The sequence below is a fragment of the Pseudochaenichthys georgianus genome, chromosome 24 (genome assembly GCF_902827115.2).
Source record: "Pseudochaenichthys georgianus chromosome 24, fPseGeo1.2, whole genome shotgun sequence".
Classification (NCBI taxonomy): domain Eukaryota; kingdom Metazoa; phylum Chordata; class Actinopteri; order Perciformes; family Channichthyidae; genus Pseudochaenichthys; species Pseudochaenichthys georgianus.
The window spans coordinates 21,968,236-21,988,448 of NC_047526.1; the positions used below are offsets into that span (position 1 = coordinate 21,968,236).

General features: G+C 40.1%; 1 protein-coding gene across 1 annotated transcript in view; it reads right to left on the minus strand.

The window, feature by feature from the left end:
• fig4a (FIG4 phosphoinositide 5-phosphatase a) overlaps window positions 1-20,213 on the minus strand; it is a 58,318-nt gene that overhangs the window by 12,400 nt on the left and 25,705 nt on the right. The window contains exons 13-21 of the mRNA XM_034075967.1: window positions 19,957-20,073; window positions 19,066-19,111; window positions 18,449-18,597; window positions 17,305-17,471; window positions 15,348-15,486; window positions 14,682-14,740; window positions 14,044-14,191; window positions 13,705-13,788; window positions 2,700-2,898 (exon numbers count right to left, since the gene is read on the minus strand). Of these exons, the coding sequence (XP_033931858.1) occupies window positions 2,700-2,898; window positions 13,705-13,788; window positions 14,044-14,191; window positions 14,682-14,740; window positions 15,348-15,486; window positions 17,305-17,471; window positions 18,449-18,597; window positions 19,066-19,111; window positions 19,957-20,073 (1,108 nt within the window). The remainder of the gene's footprint in view (window positions 1-2,699; window positions 2,899-13,704; window positions 13,789-14,043; window positions 14,192-14,681; window positions 14,741-15,347; window positions 15,487-17,304; window positions 17,472-18,448; window positions 18,598-19,065; window positions 19,112-19,956; window positions 20,074-20,213) is intronic.

Consider the following 20,213-nt stretch of genomic DNA (forward strand, 5'->3'; position numbering starts at 1 on the left):
TTGGGGGTTGGGAGCTTTTTCGTGGCAGTATTCAGATCAACTAAGCATGTTTGACTCCTGCAGTGTAAAAACTGATCTTATATATTATGGCTTTTGTTATTTTTTTTTTTTTTTAAAACACAAAAGTGCCATTGAGGTGATCTTTCGTAGGTGATAATAATAAAACAAAGTAATAGAAACGTACAAAAGCACTCGTTTGCAAAAAAGCCTGGGTCCTTGTATATATAATGTATATTGTGATATGTGGAAAGTGTTGTCAAATATGTAAAAATGTATTTCACAAAGCATGTATTGACTATTCTGGCTGGAATTAACAATAAGTGTGGCAATGACGATGGAAATGATGTTTAGTATATTTTGTATCTACTGTGATTTATCAGTCATGACTGCTGACCCATATGTAGGCAACAAAGCCAAAACATTCTGTAATAAAGTGAATATAAGAATAAAACCTGGGAAGACTTGTGTGGTTTTAATGATAATAAGTGAAAAGTTCATCACAATGAGCCAAAACGATGTAAGGTAATATTGTCGTAAAGCAGGGATTTGTAGCTTTGGACTAACCAAGCTATCAGTATTTCAAGTATGATTTAACAGAGACAAACATTTTTACTATCAAAGTTCTATAAGACAGAGAGAAGCTCGTTATGTAACAGCATGCACAGAAGAGGCCATTCATTTCTTTGACTGTATGACTGCAATGTAATGCATTACATTTCCACTGTATGTGAATTGATCCAAGGTACAGTGAGGTGAGAACGAATGAGGGGCCATGTCTAGTGAACAACAGCTGTGAACACACAATCACACGGAAACACACACCTAATGCAGCATTCATATGGTGTGTGAGGCCACAGACGAGTGTGTGTAAACACATACTTGTTTATGCAAACGCACAAAAACATATTGTAAATCTGTTCATGCACGCACGCCCATATTGAGGGGTATATGAAATGAGCATATGTAATTACATGGAAAACATATAGTAATGATCTAATGTTTAAATATTTCAACAGTGTCCTTCTATGCTGGCATTATGGCAGTCCATTCTCATGGACGGCTCCAAGGAAGGACATGGGATCATGAGAGGGTGATATGCGCCCAACACAGTAGCTGGCCGAAATATTCATGACTAGCTCACTGTTCAAAACCCAGAGAAGAGCAGAGAAAAGCTTCAGAAATAAACACCATAAACCAGTCGAGGAAAGAGACGGACGAAGCAGGAGTCTGAAGACTTTGCCTCCAAGTCTGGTCATGTTGAACTATCTCCATTTCTTTTTGTTAATTCTTTTTTTGGGGGCAATTTTGTAGCATCTTGTGTGATCTGATGAATGGCAACTAACAAAAAAACCACACCTTGGTTTTACATTTCTGTTTGTCCACTGATTAAAACAAATGAGATTGAAGGTGTTAATCGTGTGAATTTTCAATGTAGGGTCCTTTCAATCATGAGTTCAGACACTCAAGGACAACAAAGATGGCCTATTCAAGGCAAAAACAAGCAATTTTGGTTGACGTACGGTAACTATCAGGTAAATCTACAAGCAATTACAGTAGCTAGGAGCCATTTAGCTTTTACCATCTATAGCTCTCTCTCAATACTGGTACAAGTTAACCTTTAATAATCCATAACCCATTCCATTGTGTGGAAGTTTCATAATATGTGATTTAAAAAATGTGATACTGATTTGAGCTTAAAACAACTTTAATTCATCTTGCTGTCAGAGGATGAGAGTGGAGCAATGTTCGACATCTCTATCGCTGCTCAAACTTCTGATCCACTCACATCCACAATCCTCAGGGAATTGGGCCTGGGGTTTGACGGTTGAAAAAAGTAAAACTCATTTCATAGAGCTACTTGGGTTTAGAACAGAAGGTAGTCACCAAACCACACATTCTCATGTTCTGGTGTTTCTGATTCATCCTTTCCACACTGATCCCTACCTGGGCTGATTATGTGCTCGCTCTCTGCAGAATTATGGAATCTGGGTAAAAAAATATATTTCACTGATCCCACAAGGGAACATTTGATTTTTCAATGTGTGATGTTCACCTGGGAAATGAAATCAGATACAGATGCTGTAAGATAATGACGCATTCTGGGAATCTGTTATAGAATAGGGTGAACGATATAGTGAGAGATGCATATAAAGCAGCAATAAAGTCAGATTTGTATCTAATCTGTGATGTTTGTTTGTCAATTAAACTTCATAAGATAAAAAGTTTGACAGTGCCACCTCTCTTTATTTTCCCATAAAATAAACAATAACACAAGCCGTTTACACCCTCATCTCTGGGAGTTAATGCCACAGGCTGATTAAGTCAATGTTTACTCTACCGAGTGACGCAAACAGAAACACTGAACTCATTTCTTCTGGGGACTCAGGGGGAAGTGAAGAAATATAATTAGGGTGACACACTCATTTTGGAAAGCAGAAAGCTTTAAAAGGACCAAAATAAAGCATGTGGATGAACTGCGAGGACATTTCCCTGAGGTACTTAGAGGAGATTGCATATCCTTTAACCATTACATTATTATGTTAGGTAGGCAGCTTTGTTTCCTCCTTAACAATTAATACCATTAGAATTATTCATACTTGTGTTTACCCTTGAAGTGATCTTAAATTTGACTGTGAATACGTTTACTAAACATAATCTCGTCTATCTGCAGACATTGTTGATGAGATGACTTTTAGTACCTCCTGTGTGCGAGTGCTCTCTCCTGATTCTGTGAGTAGCTTGATGGGGGTCGAGCGCTGAGACACGGACCCGTCGTCGTCGCGGTCGTCCTCGGAGTCGTCCTCTGAGGTGCTGCTGATGGCCTCCTCACTCGGGGGGGGAGGAGCGCTGGCTGCAGTCTTTCTCTGCAGCAGCGTCTCTTCCTTGCTGCTCTTGTTGCTGCAAAGATCCACAAACAGCCACAATTACATTACATTGCATTTAGCTGACGCTTTTATCCAAAGCGACTTACAATAAGTGCATTCGACCAAGAAGATACAAACTTGAAGAAAACAGAATCATATAAGTACATTAGGTTTCATAGAGCCAAAACATTTAAAGTGCTACTCAACTGGCTTTAGATAAGCCAGTCCTTTATTAGTATATAAGTGCTTTGTTAGCAATTCTTTGTTAGTAATCGCTAACATCGCTCGAAGTTGAGTCGAAAGAGATGAGTTTTCAGTCTGCCCCGGAAGATGTGTAGGCTTTCTGCTGTCCTGATGTCAATGGGGAGCTCATTCCACCATTTTGGAGCCAGGATAGCAAACCAACGTGTTTTTGCAGATGGGAACTTGGGTCCCCCTCGCAGTGTGGGTGCAGCAAGCCGTTTGGCTGATGCGGAGTGCATGTGCTGGGGTGTATGGTTTAACCATGTCCTGGATGTAGGAAGGGCCAGATCCATTCACAGCATGGTACGCAAGTACCAGTGTCTTGAAGTGGATTCTAGCAGTTACTGGAAGCCAGTGAAGCGAGCGGAGGAGCGGCGTGGTGTGGGAACATTTAGGAAGGTTGAAGACCAGACGAGCCGCTGCACATGCAGGTAGACCAGCCAGGAGGGAGTTGGAGTAGTCTAGGCGTGAGGTGACGAGAGCCTGGACCAGAAGTTGTGTCGCTTTCTGGGTCAGGATGGGACGCATCCTCCTGATGTTGTAAAGAGTGTATCTGCAGCAGCGGGTTGTAGCAGCGATGTTTGCAGTGAAGAACAGTTTGTTATCTAGTGTCACACCCAGATTCCTTGCAGTCTGAGTCGGGGAAACAACAGAGGGGCCGATGTTGATTGTTAGGTCAAGAGTGGGACAATCTTTTCCCGGAAGGAAAAGCAGTTCAGTCTTGTCAAGGTTGAGCTTGAGGTGGTGAGCAGACATCCACTGAGAGATGTCAGCTAGACAAGCAGAGATGCGTGCGACGACCTGGGTCTCTGAGCGGGGAAAGGACAGAATTAATTGGGTGTCGTCAGCGTAGCAGTGGTATGAAAAACCATGCGGGCTAATGAGTGATACGAGCGAGTTTGTGGACAACGAGAAGAGGAGGGGACCAAGAACAGAGCCCTGAGGGACCCCTGTAGTTAATTGACAAGGGTCGGACTCGGACCCTCTCCAAGTTACCTTGTAGGTGCGGTCTTTGAGGTATGAGGTGAGGAGGGAAAGTGCAGAGCCTGAAACTCCAAATTCTTGGAGAGTGCGAAGGAGGATCTGATGGTTCACCGTGTCGAATGCAGCAGACAGGTCCAGAAGGATGATGACAGAGGAGAGGGAGGCTGCTTTAGCTGTGTGCAGTTCCTCAGAGACAGCGAGGAGAGCAGTTTCTGTGGAGTGACCTGCCTTGAAACCAGACTGGTGCGGATCCAGAAGGTTGTTCTGATGGAGATAACAGGAGAGTTGTTTAAAGACAGCGCGTTCAAGTGTTTTAGACAGGAACGGGAGGAGAGAGACGGGTTGAGAGTGGGTTTCTTTAGGAGAAGGTTTACTCTTGCCTCCTTGAGAGTGTTTGGAAAGTGACCAGAAGTTAGAGAAGTGTTGATGAGATGGGTGAGAAACGGTAGAATATCAGGAGCGATAGTCTGAAGGAGGTTTGAAGGGATAGGGTCCAGAGGACAGGTGGTAGGACGGGCAGAGGTAATGAGGGTAAGAACCTCACTTGGAGAGAGAGGGGAAAAGGAGGTTAGTGTGTGGGTGAACGGTGGGACTGGTGACACAGTGGTGAGTAAAGGTGAGTCAGAAAAAGAAGAGCGAATATCATCAACCTTTTTTTCAAAGTAGTTAAAAAACTCGCTTGACAGAAGGGAGGAGGAGGAAGGGGCTTTGGGGGTTCTAAGAGGGTGGAAAAGATGGAAAATAGTTTTTTGGGATTAAAATAGGAAGAATGGATCTTATCTTGAAAGAAAGTGCTTTGCCTGAGAGATCGAAGAAGAGAAAGAGGAGAAGAGAGCCTGATAGGTTAGGAGGTTGTCAGAGTGTTTGGATTTCCACCATTTCCGCTCAACTGCCCGAAGGATGGTTCTATTAGCACGCAGTGCGTCATTTAGCCCGGGAGAAGGAGGGGACTGACAATGATTAACATATGCACAAAGTCAAAGTCAACTTTATTGTCAATCTTCCAGTTTGTGTGTACAGACAGAGCGATCAAAATGGCTTTTCACACAATCCCGAATATAAAAACAAATGTATATAAAATTATGTGTGAAAATATGTATGTATATATATATACACAGAATCAAAGACACATTTTTACATGTGCACACATTAAAGGTGGGGTAGGTAATTTAGGAGAAACCAGCTCGAGTGCGCTAGAATTTGAAAATACACAGCCGGAAAAAATCTGCCACTCCCTTACAGAGCCCCTCCTTCAACACACACGAACGTGCACATGACCAATGAGGGCATGAGATAAGTTTGTGCACAGATGGAAGGCTGACAGGCAGGTAGGCCATCCAGTTACTTTACCCGGGCCGGCTAAAATGATTGGTCGTGCTTTTTACAGTACTACGGCTTGCTTTTGTCAAAGCACTTAAGATATTCATTGCTATCGGGATGTTAAGAGCATTCCATGGAATATAACAAAAAGTGTATCTCGAGCCGGTTTCTCAAACTTACCTACCCCACCTTTAAGACCTAAATAAAAACACAACAATCAATAAAACTTCAATATTTCAGAATGTACATTAGTGCAAAATTGTCCATAGAATGTGCATTAATGCCAGATTGTCCATAGCAGCGTAAAAAGTGCCTGGTGCTGGATTTGAGTGAAAACACACATGCAGAAGGACTTGTAAATCAATGTCATGTTTAGAGGACTTTTTTTAATAAACTACATTTCCCGTCACAGCAGAAATACTGACTTATACCGGGAATAAACCTTCGAGTCACTGTTACGGCTGCTGCCTTCCTGGTCCTCTTAACTTTGTTAATGTGTGTTGCATGTAAATGAGCTGTGCGATTGCCCTGTCGTGATTGGCTGCCATCTCCTGGTCCGCCCCCTGAAGATTGTGATTGGAGCACGCCGGGCCCGACGCACTCCAATCGCAGCGTACAGCTGGCGCACATCTGCTGGAGATGACTACAAAGCCTGGGGACAATCATCACTCTGGAGGCTCTGTTGAGTGAACAGACGCCTCTCGCTACTTGCTCTTCGTTCTGTGGTTAAATTGTGTGGTCTGTGTTTTGTAGTGTGTGTTATTAGGTAGGTTTGTTTTGTGATGTTATTGTGTGTTATTAGGTAGGTTTGTTTAGTGATGTTAGAATGTGTGTTATTAGGAGTTTCGTTAGTGTGCTTAGGTTCACAAAACCTGTGGGTTTGTGTCTTAAGGGGGGGGAGTGTTACGGCTGCTGCCTTCCTGGTCCTCTTAACTGTGTTAATGTGTGTTGCATGTAAATGAGCTGTGCGATTGCCCTATCGTGATTGGCTGCCATCTCCTGGTCCGCCCCCTGAAGATTGTGATTGGAGCACGCCGGGCCCGACGCACTCCAATCGCAGCGTACAGCCGGCGCACACCTGCTGGAGACGACTACAAAGCCTGGGGACAATCATCACTCTGGAGGCTCTGTTGAGTGAACAGACGCCTCTCGCTACTTGCTCTTCGTTCTGTGGTTAAATTGTGTGGTCTGTGTTTTGTAGTGTGATATGATTAGATGTGACTATGTGATTAGAGTATCTGAGTCTCTAAGTTGACGGTAGTTGTTTAGTTTAGCTGTGTTTTTTTACAGCCTCCTTTTCTTTAGTTAGTACCACTTTGACAGTGAGGGTTTTAGTTACTATTTAGTTTATCTATTTATTTGTATGTAAACAGGCTCCCTTTTTAGAGTCCTCCCTTTGTTTGGATGTTTATGTAAACTTGCCCTTGTGGCCACTTTGTTTGTTTCAGGCTGCCTGCCTGCCATTTTGTTTCACCCTGGTATAATAAAGCCATTTATAATTATTACCAATTCCAATCTGGTGTATGTTGCTTTCCTCTTCCCCTAGTTGGGACGTAACAGTCACAAAGAAAAATAAAGAGTTCAGACTCTAAGTCTAAAGTGCCCCTTGATTCTGCAATTATAATTTTGTGGAGTTTGACATCACTCAAATATTTACAACCGGGTAGGGGTATATGGCATGCTACAATGAGCAATCTGTTTGGTATTTCGAGCCAAAGATTCAGAGATATGTTTTGTATATATCTGAGACCTATAATATATTGTTGAAAAAGAATATAATAGGGGAGCTTTAAATAAAGTTAATAGCATTCATGATTTCTTTAAATGCACACACTATATATACATACGTGCATGGAAGATTAAAACTAGTTCAAATTAATACATAGGGTAGTTGTGCACTTTAACCTCCTGTGGAAAATAGGAAAACAGCAAACACAACAAATGTCAGATTATCTTTTCAAAACATTGTTACCACCTTTTTGCTTCTCAAAATACAGATTGTTGTTGTAATGTGCTTCGGAAGAATATTATGTAATGACATTTAAATTAAGTGGCTACAGATTAAACGTCTACACTGTAAGTCAAGTAAGTTGTTGTTAGAGACTAGGGCTGCAACAAACGACTAATTTGATAATCGATTAATCTATCGATTAATGAAACGATTAATCGACTATTCGGACTATTACTGTATGCCTTGCACAATTTCTCAAACGCTCTTATTTAGCCATCAACTTTTAGATTTAGCTTGAGGTTGTTTTAGGCATGTGGAAACTAACAATGAAGACAATAAAGATGAATACTTGATTCCAAAATAAATATATTATTGAAATAACTTAAATTGTGAACAAAACTAACATTGCTTTTTATTCAAATTAAATAAATAATATTTCACATCAAAAGAAACAACAGTGTTTTAACAAATCGTATTAAATAATCTGATGACACAACTGTAAATATAAGAATAGCTGAAACTTTAACAAACTAAATAATAATAATATATAATATTTTTATAGCGCCTTTCAGGAAACCCAAGGTCGCTTTACAAGTCGGGTAGGGGGGGGGGGAGTAGGGGAAAAAAGGCAGACAGGTTAAGGGGGTGGGGGGGGGGAAGTAGCGGACAAATAAACCTATTAAACTAACTATACAGTGGGGAAAGCCTTGGTAAAAAGGTGCGTTTTGAGGGCTTTTTTGAAAATGTCCAGGGTTGGGGCGCTGCGGATTTCGGGGGGGAGAGAGTTCCAGAGGTTGGGAGATGCCACACTGAAGGCTCTGTCACCAAAAGTCCGCAAATAACTCTGTTACCTCTAATCATTATGTTTGTATAATGTAGTTAGCTCCGTGTGTTGCTGCTAGCATACATAACACCTGACGTGGACACGTTACTGTGGACGGGGCTACAGAGCTACTAGAAAGACAGTCGAACACGGTGCATTCCTCCGTCTGGATGTGGAGCACTTTTGCTAAATGTTTAGACAAATAGCTCGTGTTACCGCCCTTACATGCTAAACTCTTATTCCACTTTTGGTAACGAGCATTCTCCACATCGAGGTCGGGTAAAGTTTAACCACCTCGGAGCGCGTTCTCTCCGCCATCTCCCACGTGTGTGTTGCTGCATGTTGCAGCTGCCCGTGTGTAAACTGCCCCGCCCCCTCGCAAGCAGGCGGGGGAGAGAAAGATCGAAAATACATCATAGACGCATTTGTTTGTCTTTTTGCATATTAGAAACGAGTTGGCGACACTAAGACTGCGATATAATGTCTTTGTAGCAATAATACATGACATATCTTTTTTAAATGTCTCCAGTACCGATACAAAGACCAATAAAGTTAGAGCTTAACGGGGTGTAAAACACACGTGATGACGTCACCAACGAATCGACGACTGAATTAGTTGGCAACTAATTTGGTAATCGATTTTAATCGATTAAGTCGATTAGTTGTTGCACCCCTATTAGAGACCACTCAGTTCTAACCTGGTTCTAACGTGAAGTGATTTGATAGAATAATGTGAAACTAAAGATTTATAGACAGATACAAAAAAAGGAGACCTTCCAACTGGATGAACTGATTATTGACTGGTCTTATGAAATGGTCCATTTCATAAGAAGCTGATTGCTCAGGCGGATGTTTGCATCTTACCATAGGCGGCACGTGAGGCTCAGGTTTGGGAAGGTTACATTTTTTTTTTTCCCTGACGCTGCCCGCCTCCGGCTTGTATAGAAAATAGATCAACTCAGTGACCAATCAGAGCTCAGTGTGCGGAGTTTAAATCTATCACGTCATATTACAGGATAAAGGAAATACAGTTTAAACTGCTGTATGCAGGGGAGACGCAGAGGTGTCGCACTTATCGTTCACATCACATCATCAATCAGATCATCGATCATATAATATATATTTCCTTATCTGAGTCAGCTGAGCCGTATCTGGCCGTGCAACACTTACAGTGTCACATACTGTATGCAGAAGTATTATTTTAAGCAACACATTAGCTTGACGAAACACTCAACTCAAATGTAATTAAAGTCAGATCCACTGTGGGGCAGTGATATCATAAAACTGTTGTACGCTTTCAAACGCTCAGTAGTTAATTTATTTTTTAACCAGTTGTTCTATATTCACCTTGCAAGTGCAACTATGTGGCTTGTATCCTGGATTATATGTTTAAGTCATGGATGGTTAAAGCTCATATTTGTCTAATATTAGTTTACTTTTCATTACTGAAGTATGACGCTGCGCTGTCAGTACACTTGTCCCTGTTTGTGATTGGTCAAATGTAGCTAACCCCGCCCCTTTCACAAGAATGTGCTCTCAGCTGGAGAGAGAATCCCTGGCTTGATTTACAGAGTTGATAACCAGCATTGTAGGACCGCTTAGCGAGATCTCGTTTGTTAGGGTTAGTTAAGATAACTCAAACATATCCAGGGTCTGTTGAACTGGCTTCGTAGTACAGTTTACTGGTGGCTGCATAGCAGCGCTAATGTCAAAGACACAAACATTATATTTGTATTTTACCAGGATGCAGTGACAAAAATATTTGGGAAGGCTTAGCCTTCCCTAGCCTACAGTACCCACCGCCCCTGCATCTTACCCAGGCTGTGACTCAACCTTAATGACATTTCTTGAACCATGGACAGTTTTAATATCATAATGTGTGTATTGATCTGTGATGAGCTGCGATGTAGTTATGTAACTACAGAATGTGGTATGGAAATGACTCAACTTTGTACCAGCTAGCTCTTAAATTCAATATGGGGACTTTTCTTAAAAACTAATATTGTTCTGGCTCCGCCAATTATTTTGTGTGTTATAGTGACTCCTTCGGGTGACTTCCTGTACTGCATGAAGCAGTTATTTTTAGTTCCCATGTGACAGAAAGTTAGCCTGAGACATTTCAGAATAGCAATTGTGCTCCAGCTAAGGTGATGTCTGTTCATCCTGTGCCATCCATCATTCATCATAGCCCTTGAGAAGGCATTTCCTGTAAGTTTTTATGTTTCTACATTATATATCTTTACCTTGAGTGCATTATTGTGATATTTGATCCCAGCTGACATTTTGTAGTTGCTGTATATGCAATATAGCCTAAACATTGCATCTGTACTTTGGCACTGACCTAATTTCATGCCGTCTTGGATATATATCTATGTATACGTAATTATTATGTCATGTAGTTCAGTGGTTCTCAAACTTTTTTCAATAATGTACCCCCTTTGAAAAAAAAATTCAGCCAAGTACACCCTGATCAGCGCAAAAACAATGGTTAGGGAAAAAATGCCTATATAAAGAGGTACAGTACAGCGATGCACCATCAGTGTCTGATTTATTGAAACAACAACATTGTAACTGAGAAAAACTTAAATGCTACATTTAAAATGTTTACAATCCATCACTAAATTCATGGCAAACCAATTTTAACATCATGCAACAACACTAAGACGACATTAGTTGCATTGAACTGATCTTTTTAATAAGTTGTACTTACAATTTAGTGAGAAACATGGGCTTGTGCTTCACTGATGATCTTTGTCATTCTGACATGAGGCAACTGCGGTTATTACACTTTGCGTTTTGAAATATGTGTAACTCTGTTAATATAAAACCCACACTGCTCAAACTTCGTTACTTTTCCTAAAATTAGTATATTTATATTTATTTATTTATTTTGGGGCGTGGGGAATGAAGAGAAAAAGATATATGAGCATTTTATGAGCATGGGATTTTGACCCCTCATATAAACATATGCTATACTTTGCGGCCACACGCCGTTGCCAAGCAACGCTTATTGTTTAGGTCCTTTGATAAGCAGGCAGTCATATCATTAGCTAGAACCAGCTAGATCTGATAGATTTGGACATAAACGCGAGTGAAGTATAACCGGACGTGAGAGAGAGAGAGAGAGAGAGAGAGAGAGAGAGAGAGAGAGAGAGAGAGAGAGAGAGAGAGAGAGAGAGAGAGAGAGAGAGAGAGAGAGAGAGAGAGAGAGAGCTGCTGCTGCTGACGGAGAACACGCAGCTCTGCATGATCACAGCTCCGTCCGCTGTGACGGACCATTGAGCGGAGGAAAATACACTAAGAGTTAGACCTAACTAACACACTTAGCTAGTTTATCTACTCTGGAACTAGCTAAACTAGTTATACATATATTTATTCTTTACTGTCGGGTCACTTATTACAGGTTCAGCGAGCTGCACGAGCCTGACCAGCTGTCAGGAGAGGGAGAGGAAAAGAGAGCACCCCGTTTATTGTTCCCATTTTATTATCCAGAATTACTGTACACTTTTGAAGAAAGTAGTTAATCTACTATTAGTAGTTTGTTTAAATGCATGAATTAAGTTTTTTTTTTCATTAATATAAAATAAATCTCACGTACCCCCTGCAGTACTCCAACGTACCCCTAGGGATCCACGTACCCCCATTTGAGAACCACTGATGTAGTTGATATTTACAATTGCTCTTGTTTCTGTATTCATTCAGTTTTACACTGCTTGCTTAGTAAAGCTTCAAAACATCACCTCGTGGTCCTGAGTTTTACTTTGTGAGAGTGTTTATCTCGCTGGTTAACCGAGAAGGAGATTTCGGCGAGGCCAGCATAAAAATATTGCTAATTTTTTTTTTTTTCCATGGTGTATATATCTGCAATTTTGTATTTTGTTTCTTAGTTATTGTATTATTAATAACGTGTGTAAATCCCTCACTGTATCTGCTGTTGTAATCATGTAAATGTCAACGTTATGGGACAAATAAAGGATTTCAGATTCTGATTCTTTGTATTGTGCTTCACCATCATTAGTTGTATTTATTTATTTTGATGCTATTTTGCAAATGTTTTGTATCCGTTATGATTAGGGATTGCTGTCGTTAAGGTTTTAACGGTACTACTACTTTTATCGATACCGCTTATCGATCCGGTCTTTTAGCGGTATTTTTGGAGAAAAAAATAAGGTAAACTAACGAAACAAATTATGAACAAAACTAACTGCTTTTTATTTAAATTAAATATGTAATATTTCACATCAAAAGAAACAACAATGTTTTAACAAACCGTATTAAATCGTATTAAATAAAGAATTGTAAACAGAATAGCTGAAACTTTAACAAAATAAATAACTCAGTTACCTCTAATCATTAACCCATGTTTATATAATTGAATTAACTTTGTGTGTTGCTGCTAGCATACATAACACCTGACGTGGAAAAGTTACTCGTGTACGGGGCTACAGAGCTACTAGAAAGACAGTCGAAAATGGTGCATTTCTCCGACTGGATGTGGTGCACTTTTGCAAAATGTTTAGACAAATTGCTCGTGTTAACGCCCTTACATGCTAAACTCTTATTGCACTTTTGGTAACGAGCATTGTCCACATCGAGACGGGTAAAGTTTAACCACATCTCGGAGCGCGTTCTCTCCGCCATCTACTCTGTGTGTGTGTGTGTGTGTGTGTGTGTGTGTGTGTGTGTGTGTGTGTGTGTGTGTGTGTGTGTGTGTGTGTGTGTGTGTGTGTGTGTGTGTGTGTTGCTGGAGGAGAGAGATCTCTCGTCTGGATTGGAAAGATCGTGAAAAATACTAAGACACATTTTGCAGTCTTTTTGCATATTAGAAACGGAGTTGGCGACACTAAAACTGCAATATAATGTTTGTGTAGCAATAATACATATTACATATTTTTTACATGTCTCCAGTACCGATAAAAAGACCGATAACGTCGGAGCTTAACGGTACCACGGTCTTTAATAAGTCAGCCCCGGGGCCCGTTTAATACCGGGGCTCGGTACCCATCCCTAGTTATGATAGTAGGTTATGTCTGTTTTCATGTATAGAGTTATTTTTGTCTCCTTTGCTTTTTCTTGTTTTACTCAAAACTGAGTGATGTTTTTAATTATTGTACTGTTACCGCACGTGCGCACACACACACACACACACACACACACACACACACACACACACACACACACACACACACACACACACACACACACACACACACACACACACACACACACACACACACACACACACACACACACACACACACACACACACACACACACACACACACACACACACACACACACACACACACACACACACACACACACACACACACACACACACACACACACACACACACACACACACACACTTCTAAACAGAGACTGGAAAAAGGACAAAGCCTTGTTTTTGCTAACAGTGTCAAATGAAGCCATATGAATGAGGGCACGGTGACATGTGATTCATTACATAAACAGAACATCACGAATGTGAACATGTAATTAACTCGAGCTGCACTCACCCCAGCACTGACTTTCCCGTTTCCTCCGGCTTGCGAACTGTGAAGGGGCTTGGATCAACTCCAACGGTCTTGGGCATAAATTCCCTTTATGAACACAAATTATAAGGAAACCCATCACAATTACAAATAATGAGTATTTGTTACAGTTTAAATCCAAAGTGTTTACCATCAAAACAACAGGGACGCTTTCATTTAATTTCACAATGTTTAAGCAATAACTGTTACACTGTAGTTAGCTAGAAAATATAGTGGATTGTAGATTATCACTCAGTCCATTTTGATTTAGTTTTATGTTTCAAATGTATCTTTAAGTGTCTAAAGAGTTGCGAGTGTATTTACCTTGCAGAGTTGGTCATGGCGATGCAGAATGTGTCGTCAAAGGAGGTCAGTTCATAGGGTCTGAAGAACTCTGTGTAGATGTCTATGCTCTCCTCAAAGCGGTTCACTCTCTTCACTTTTAACTTCTTCATGTTGTCCTCACAGGGGACTGCATCCACACAGGAGCGCAAATCAAACGTGCAGAAAAATCAATTATCACAAGAAAACAATAAAGAAAGTCCTGTTGATATTATGTCAGCAATGCCCATGAAAAAACCATTAGAACAATGAATGTAATCTCCAAACATGTCCCATCTGTGTAACTAATGCCAGATAAAGTGTAATTGTCTGTGCCCTTGAGCTCCATTGTTGTTCAAAAAAACACCAGTGAGACAAAACATCACATCTGGTGACATTATATTTCATTTTTATGATCTTACAAACACTGTTGCACAGTAATTTATTTAGGAAAACCGGAGATATGTGCCTACAAAGCTAAGACAAGTCGTTATTCCTCCATCTTGAAACTGGATGACGATAAACTATTTTGATTAGATTTTCATAAAAAAGATCAAGGAACTAATCCGCAGCTGCCTCTGTTACCTATTACAGATGCTGCAGGCATTATTCCAATTATCATATACTGAAGAGATACCGACCTTCATCATAGGGCACAGGAAGGTAGGACAAGATCCCTGCAGTCCACCACAGTGTGTAGCTGCAGACATACAAGATACGCACGTGTTGAAATGGGTACAATTACCTGGGAAAAAGGCTTGATTTACAACACAGCCTTTTTATTTTCCAATAAAAGTAGCTTGCAAAACTAGCTACAAATGTCCCTTAGAGTCCCAGAGAACAGCAAATTGCAACCTAACATTTTTTCTATTTCCCATTGTTCATGTATCTTATACCCATGACAAAGGGTGTATATAGGATTAAACCATGGCCTTGAACACACTGCACCCTAGGAGAAACCAAAGTAACTATATTGCAGTAATGTGAAGCAATAACACCAGAGACAAAGAGTATTTTTTGCCAGATTAAGAGAGCAAAATAAAAAAAAACTGCTCATGTGAACAACATCCAAGGCAGAATTGTACATCCTGGGGTTAAAAGAATCATTTTCAATAGCAGCGCTAATCTATTGCGAGTGATTTCCCACTGATATATTCAATTAGTGTAAATGCAAAGACCCACAAACATTCAGAAGCCATTGAAAGAGGTTTTGTGGCAGATGCAAACATGTTATCCAAGGTTCTTATTTATAAATGTGCATTTTAGTACAGCAAGTATGTTTGTTAGTGTACAGATGTGTTTGTTACCTGCGTCTGTCTTGGGGGAGGGCCATGGTGTTCTTATGATGCAGGTAGAAGTCGGTGGGCAGCTCCCACAGGTGAGGCTTGGACTCTGATGGCTGGTAGACTTGGAGAAACAGGTTGATGGCATCCTGTCTGTCAGCATCTGGAGGTGCAAGAAGGACATAATAATAACAAATAAAACATAATGGTTAGTTCATCTACAAAAGACAATTTATAAAACTAAATGCAGATGAGGGATTACTAGAGTCAATCATGGTTTAGTCATTGTTCAAGCAGAAATACCAAATATTCGTAAGCCTTATTGTTCGTTAAAAAGCAATTATTTCCAGAGAGTTTATACTTTTTTAGGATTTTTTTTTCTTGAGCACATTATGTTGAATGTCATTATGTATGAAATCTTCAATATAAAAAAGCATTGAATGCATTGTCAGTAAAATCTCTCCGAACCACTTCTGGACAATGGGCTTGTATTAAAAAAATTCTGTTCTGTGTAATGTTTCATTTGTTATTCAGCACATGGCACGTGTTTTCAATGTTGCCTACTTTGAGTGCCATCCATCCCCTGTGAAGCCCTGTGCTGCTCCAATATAATTAAAATAATTCAAAACTAAATTGGCTTCTACTGTATTAAAGCCTGATACCTAGCCTTTCCTCTTGGCGATTGTCAGCCTGAGATTTATTTAATACGTCATTAGATAGAAGTTATGGATGAGCTTTTAACTTAAATGTAGACATGCATCAGAAATAATTCACAGAAGCAATGTCTTACAAAATGTTATTATGAATGATATGCACAAAGTAAAAAAATACATTTCAGCAGACTTTTTACTGGTCTCAGTGCGTACTGTATGTTTGTGTGTCAAACATTTTTACGTGAGAAAGAAAAGTGTTTGTCAGGGATGTTGAAGTGTATGTCATTAATTTACTGAGGAATGATTGCTGTGTATGCTCTGAGAAGCATCACAAATGACTCTCCTTATATTGCTAATATACTTGTTTTTCAAAAGATACAGTGTTTCATTTTGTATGGTGCTATGGCCATCACTCAATAATGCGACATTGCGCTTTAAAAACACAATTTAATTTGATTTCAATTGAATAAAAAACACTTTTAAAGAGTGATACAAGGCCGTATTTAGAATGTTTCAATTTGGTAGCAAATTGGTTTTTCATAGTACATGAAAATGACATTATTTGCAAATGTATACAAATGGTTGTTATGTTTGAAGGGAAGGTCACAGCTACCTTATCCTACTGGATTACAATTTTCTATTGCTTGTCTTTGTCCTACTATAGACTACTTTGGTGCTTTGCAGAGAGTGCTGAGGCATATCTTAGCCAGAGAAGCAACAGGAGGTTAACTTGGTAGGTCAAGCAGCACAGCACCATCCCTCTCGACTTAATACAAAGCACACAACCTTCCTTTTCCATTTCTAGGGCTACAGATGCCACGAACAGTCACTAGAGTGTTGTGTACACCCATGCACATTTCCATAGATGCACTGTGACTACATATAAACAAGGATGTCATTTATAGTTATTAGAACATCTAATTGCAAGCACCACAAAGCAACACATGCAGACTTTTTAGACATTAGATGCAAGTGGCAAATTGAAAAAGAGAAAACATCTCACCAGATAATTAAAATAATTCTCCAGATAACAATATCGGAAATCAAATGCCCTCAATCTAACACTTTTTGCAGTTGTCATAGAAATTGCTTTGAACACCCTGTGACTGTGCCAACAGTCATTAGGGAACTATGCTGAATATGACTGTGCGTGCAACGTACGTTCACACTTGAGGTGTAACACAGCAGCATAAAATGGTTTTATTGAGTAACACAACATATATAAGAGATAAGTAACATGCATAATCCTCCAGTCCCTTCTTAATTACTTCTGTGCTGGTGTGTAATAAAGCATTGTTATGCACCTGTGTAATGTGTGTGTAACGCACCTGAGAAAGCATTGCTGTAGTAGCGCGACAGGGTCTGCATGATGTCTTTGGAGTGTTGTGTCCAGGGAGCGATCTTACGGTAGGTCTTGACCCTGTGGACCAGCTGGGAGCCGCCGTACTGCAGTGACAACGTGTCTCCATGGTCCTCATACAGCTCCTCAAACAACCTGGGCCGGACACGGACACGGACACGGACACACACACACACACACACACACACACACACACACACACACACACACACACACACACACACACACACACACACACACACACACACACACACACACACACACACACACACACACACACACACACACACACACACACACACACACACACACACACACACACACACACACACACACACACACACACACACACACACACACACACACACCACACACACACACAACACACACACACACACACACACACACACACACACACACACACACACACACACACACACACACACACACACACACACACACACACACACACACACACACACACACACACACACACACACACACACACACACACACACACACACACACACACACACACACACGGTAATCTTCACTTGATTTTGAGAGATTCTTATACAAAATGTGGCATTTGTGTGATTGCTGTATGCATTTCTTCTGCTTCTGCAAAACAACAGAGGTGTGTAACACTTATAAAACTCCTGTTTCATGAGCAAAGATCTAAATAAACATATTATGGGGTGTTAATGTAGAGGTACAAGTAGATCAGAATTCCAGTGAAAGAAGTCAAGTTAGACATGTGACTGATGATTCTTCTCCCCGATGCATTTAAGTCTATGAAACTTCTCCACAGTCAAATGTAATACTTTTTATAAACCTTTTTATTTTTATTGATCAAACAAATGAATCTGCAGATGAATCAATAATGAAAATAATCATTAGAAGCAACCCTATACATGACAACGGGGGTAGTCGTGTGTAACTCTGGATTTTCTTACTGCAAAAAGTGTGATTTAGTCTACTGGGAATCCTAATAAGTGAGAATTAAAATCCATAATGTAGCCTAGGTTTTCAGACAAAATTGACATATTGCTGAACTGACCAACATTTTTCATTGGCTCTGGCATAATACATGCTACCGAAAGGAGCTTTACCTCACACAGTCCGTATCAAACTGGAGTCTGGGTTTGTCGATCATTCCCAGTGCAAAAAGCTGATAGGCCAGCGCACACTTCCCCACCATGAACTGAGCGGTGTTGGTTCGATCCAGACAGTCCACACAGTTGGTCCTCAACACGCCGGTCTACAACAATAAAGACTCATTAAACTTACTTAATGTATGTATGTTCAGTATGTAGTTAGACACAAACTAAATAATAAAGTAATTATATTAGTGAAATCACAGCATCAGCGGTAACCATCTCCATGTATTAACCCTCTGTAAATGGTGGTCATTAAATTGCGGAAAACAGCTCGGATAATTCCAAGAACATCGCTGCATATGTGATCAAGGTTTCTAAGAAAAACACTCATTATGCAACGATATGCTTTGGCCTAGTTTTGCAACTAAATGAATGCTGAGCCCCTTTCTCAAATAAACATCATATGAAAAGCTATGTTTTTTGGCAAGAAATCTCACTGCTCTTAATTAGTTTGTTGAGTATGAATTTGTTTACATTATGTTTTTTTTTTAATAATTTGGGTAGAATATTAAGTGACAAACTGAATTCTGACACAAAGTTACAGCAAACCCCTCCACCATGTGACGTACCTGCACCCGTCCACTGGCTGTGATATGTCCACCTAAATCTCCCCACCTGAAACAAAATACATTTTAATTAACTTGACCAAGAAAAAATCATTAATACTTTGCATTAAAGTACACTTGTCAATTCTGCATATTTTTTATAATTTACTGATAAATCAATGAAACAAACTGCATAAATGTAAACACTCTAATCTGATTATCCTTATAATTCATGAGCTCATTTATGGATGTGATGAAGCCTAGAGGTGCCATAATTATTAAACTGCATCAACTTACAAGGGTTATGTTTATTTGTGTGTATGTGAGAGATATGTGCATGAGTGTGAGGTGCGTGTGTGTATAACAAAGAATGTGAGATAGCATTGGGGACTGCAGAAGAAAGGGTAATACATAGTTACCATGGAGAGGTCGTTGGGTTATGTAACAAAATGGTAATGTTAGGGGGAAGTGATTAAGAAATGCTAGCAATGGCCAACACAAAGTACACAGATGGAAATCTAGAAAACTCTCTGAGACAAAATGGTCATTAGGCGTCATTTCCATTAAGAATTCATAGGAGTACATTATTCAAATTAAACAGCCTCAATAAGTGTGGGGGTCAGAATTAGAGGAATAGAAACATTTAATAATAATAATACATTTTATTTGGGGGGCGCCTTTCATAGCACCCAAGGACACCTTACAGGGCATAGGGTAATACAGGGAAAATGCAGCTTTCCTTCCATGATACGCAAATAGAAAAAAGATGGTGGCATGGTTTAGCACATGGTTTGTTCCTCTTTTTTCTCATATCACTGGTATGTCATGGCATATCATTTGCCACCTTCTCTTTCATATGGAATTGTAATGCAGTCATTTGAATTGAATTGAAGCTAGGAGTCTGAAATGGCTCACCTGTCATCGGGTCTGACGGTGTGACAGTAGAAGTCGGAGCGGTTGATGTAGAAACCTGTTCGTTTCACCACGTTCTCGGCTATCATACTCAGACGGTCCAGAACATTGCACAACTTACTAAGAGAAATAGAAATGAGGAATTCTAATCTGTTTCTGGAGCTGTGGAACAGTAATGCTTCTGTATACAGGGGGCGTGGCCATTACTTTCAATGTGGATGACTGATCTTCCATCAGTTATTTTTAGTTTTTTTAGTTAG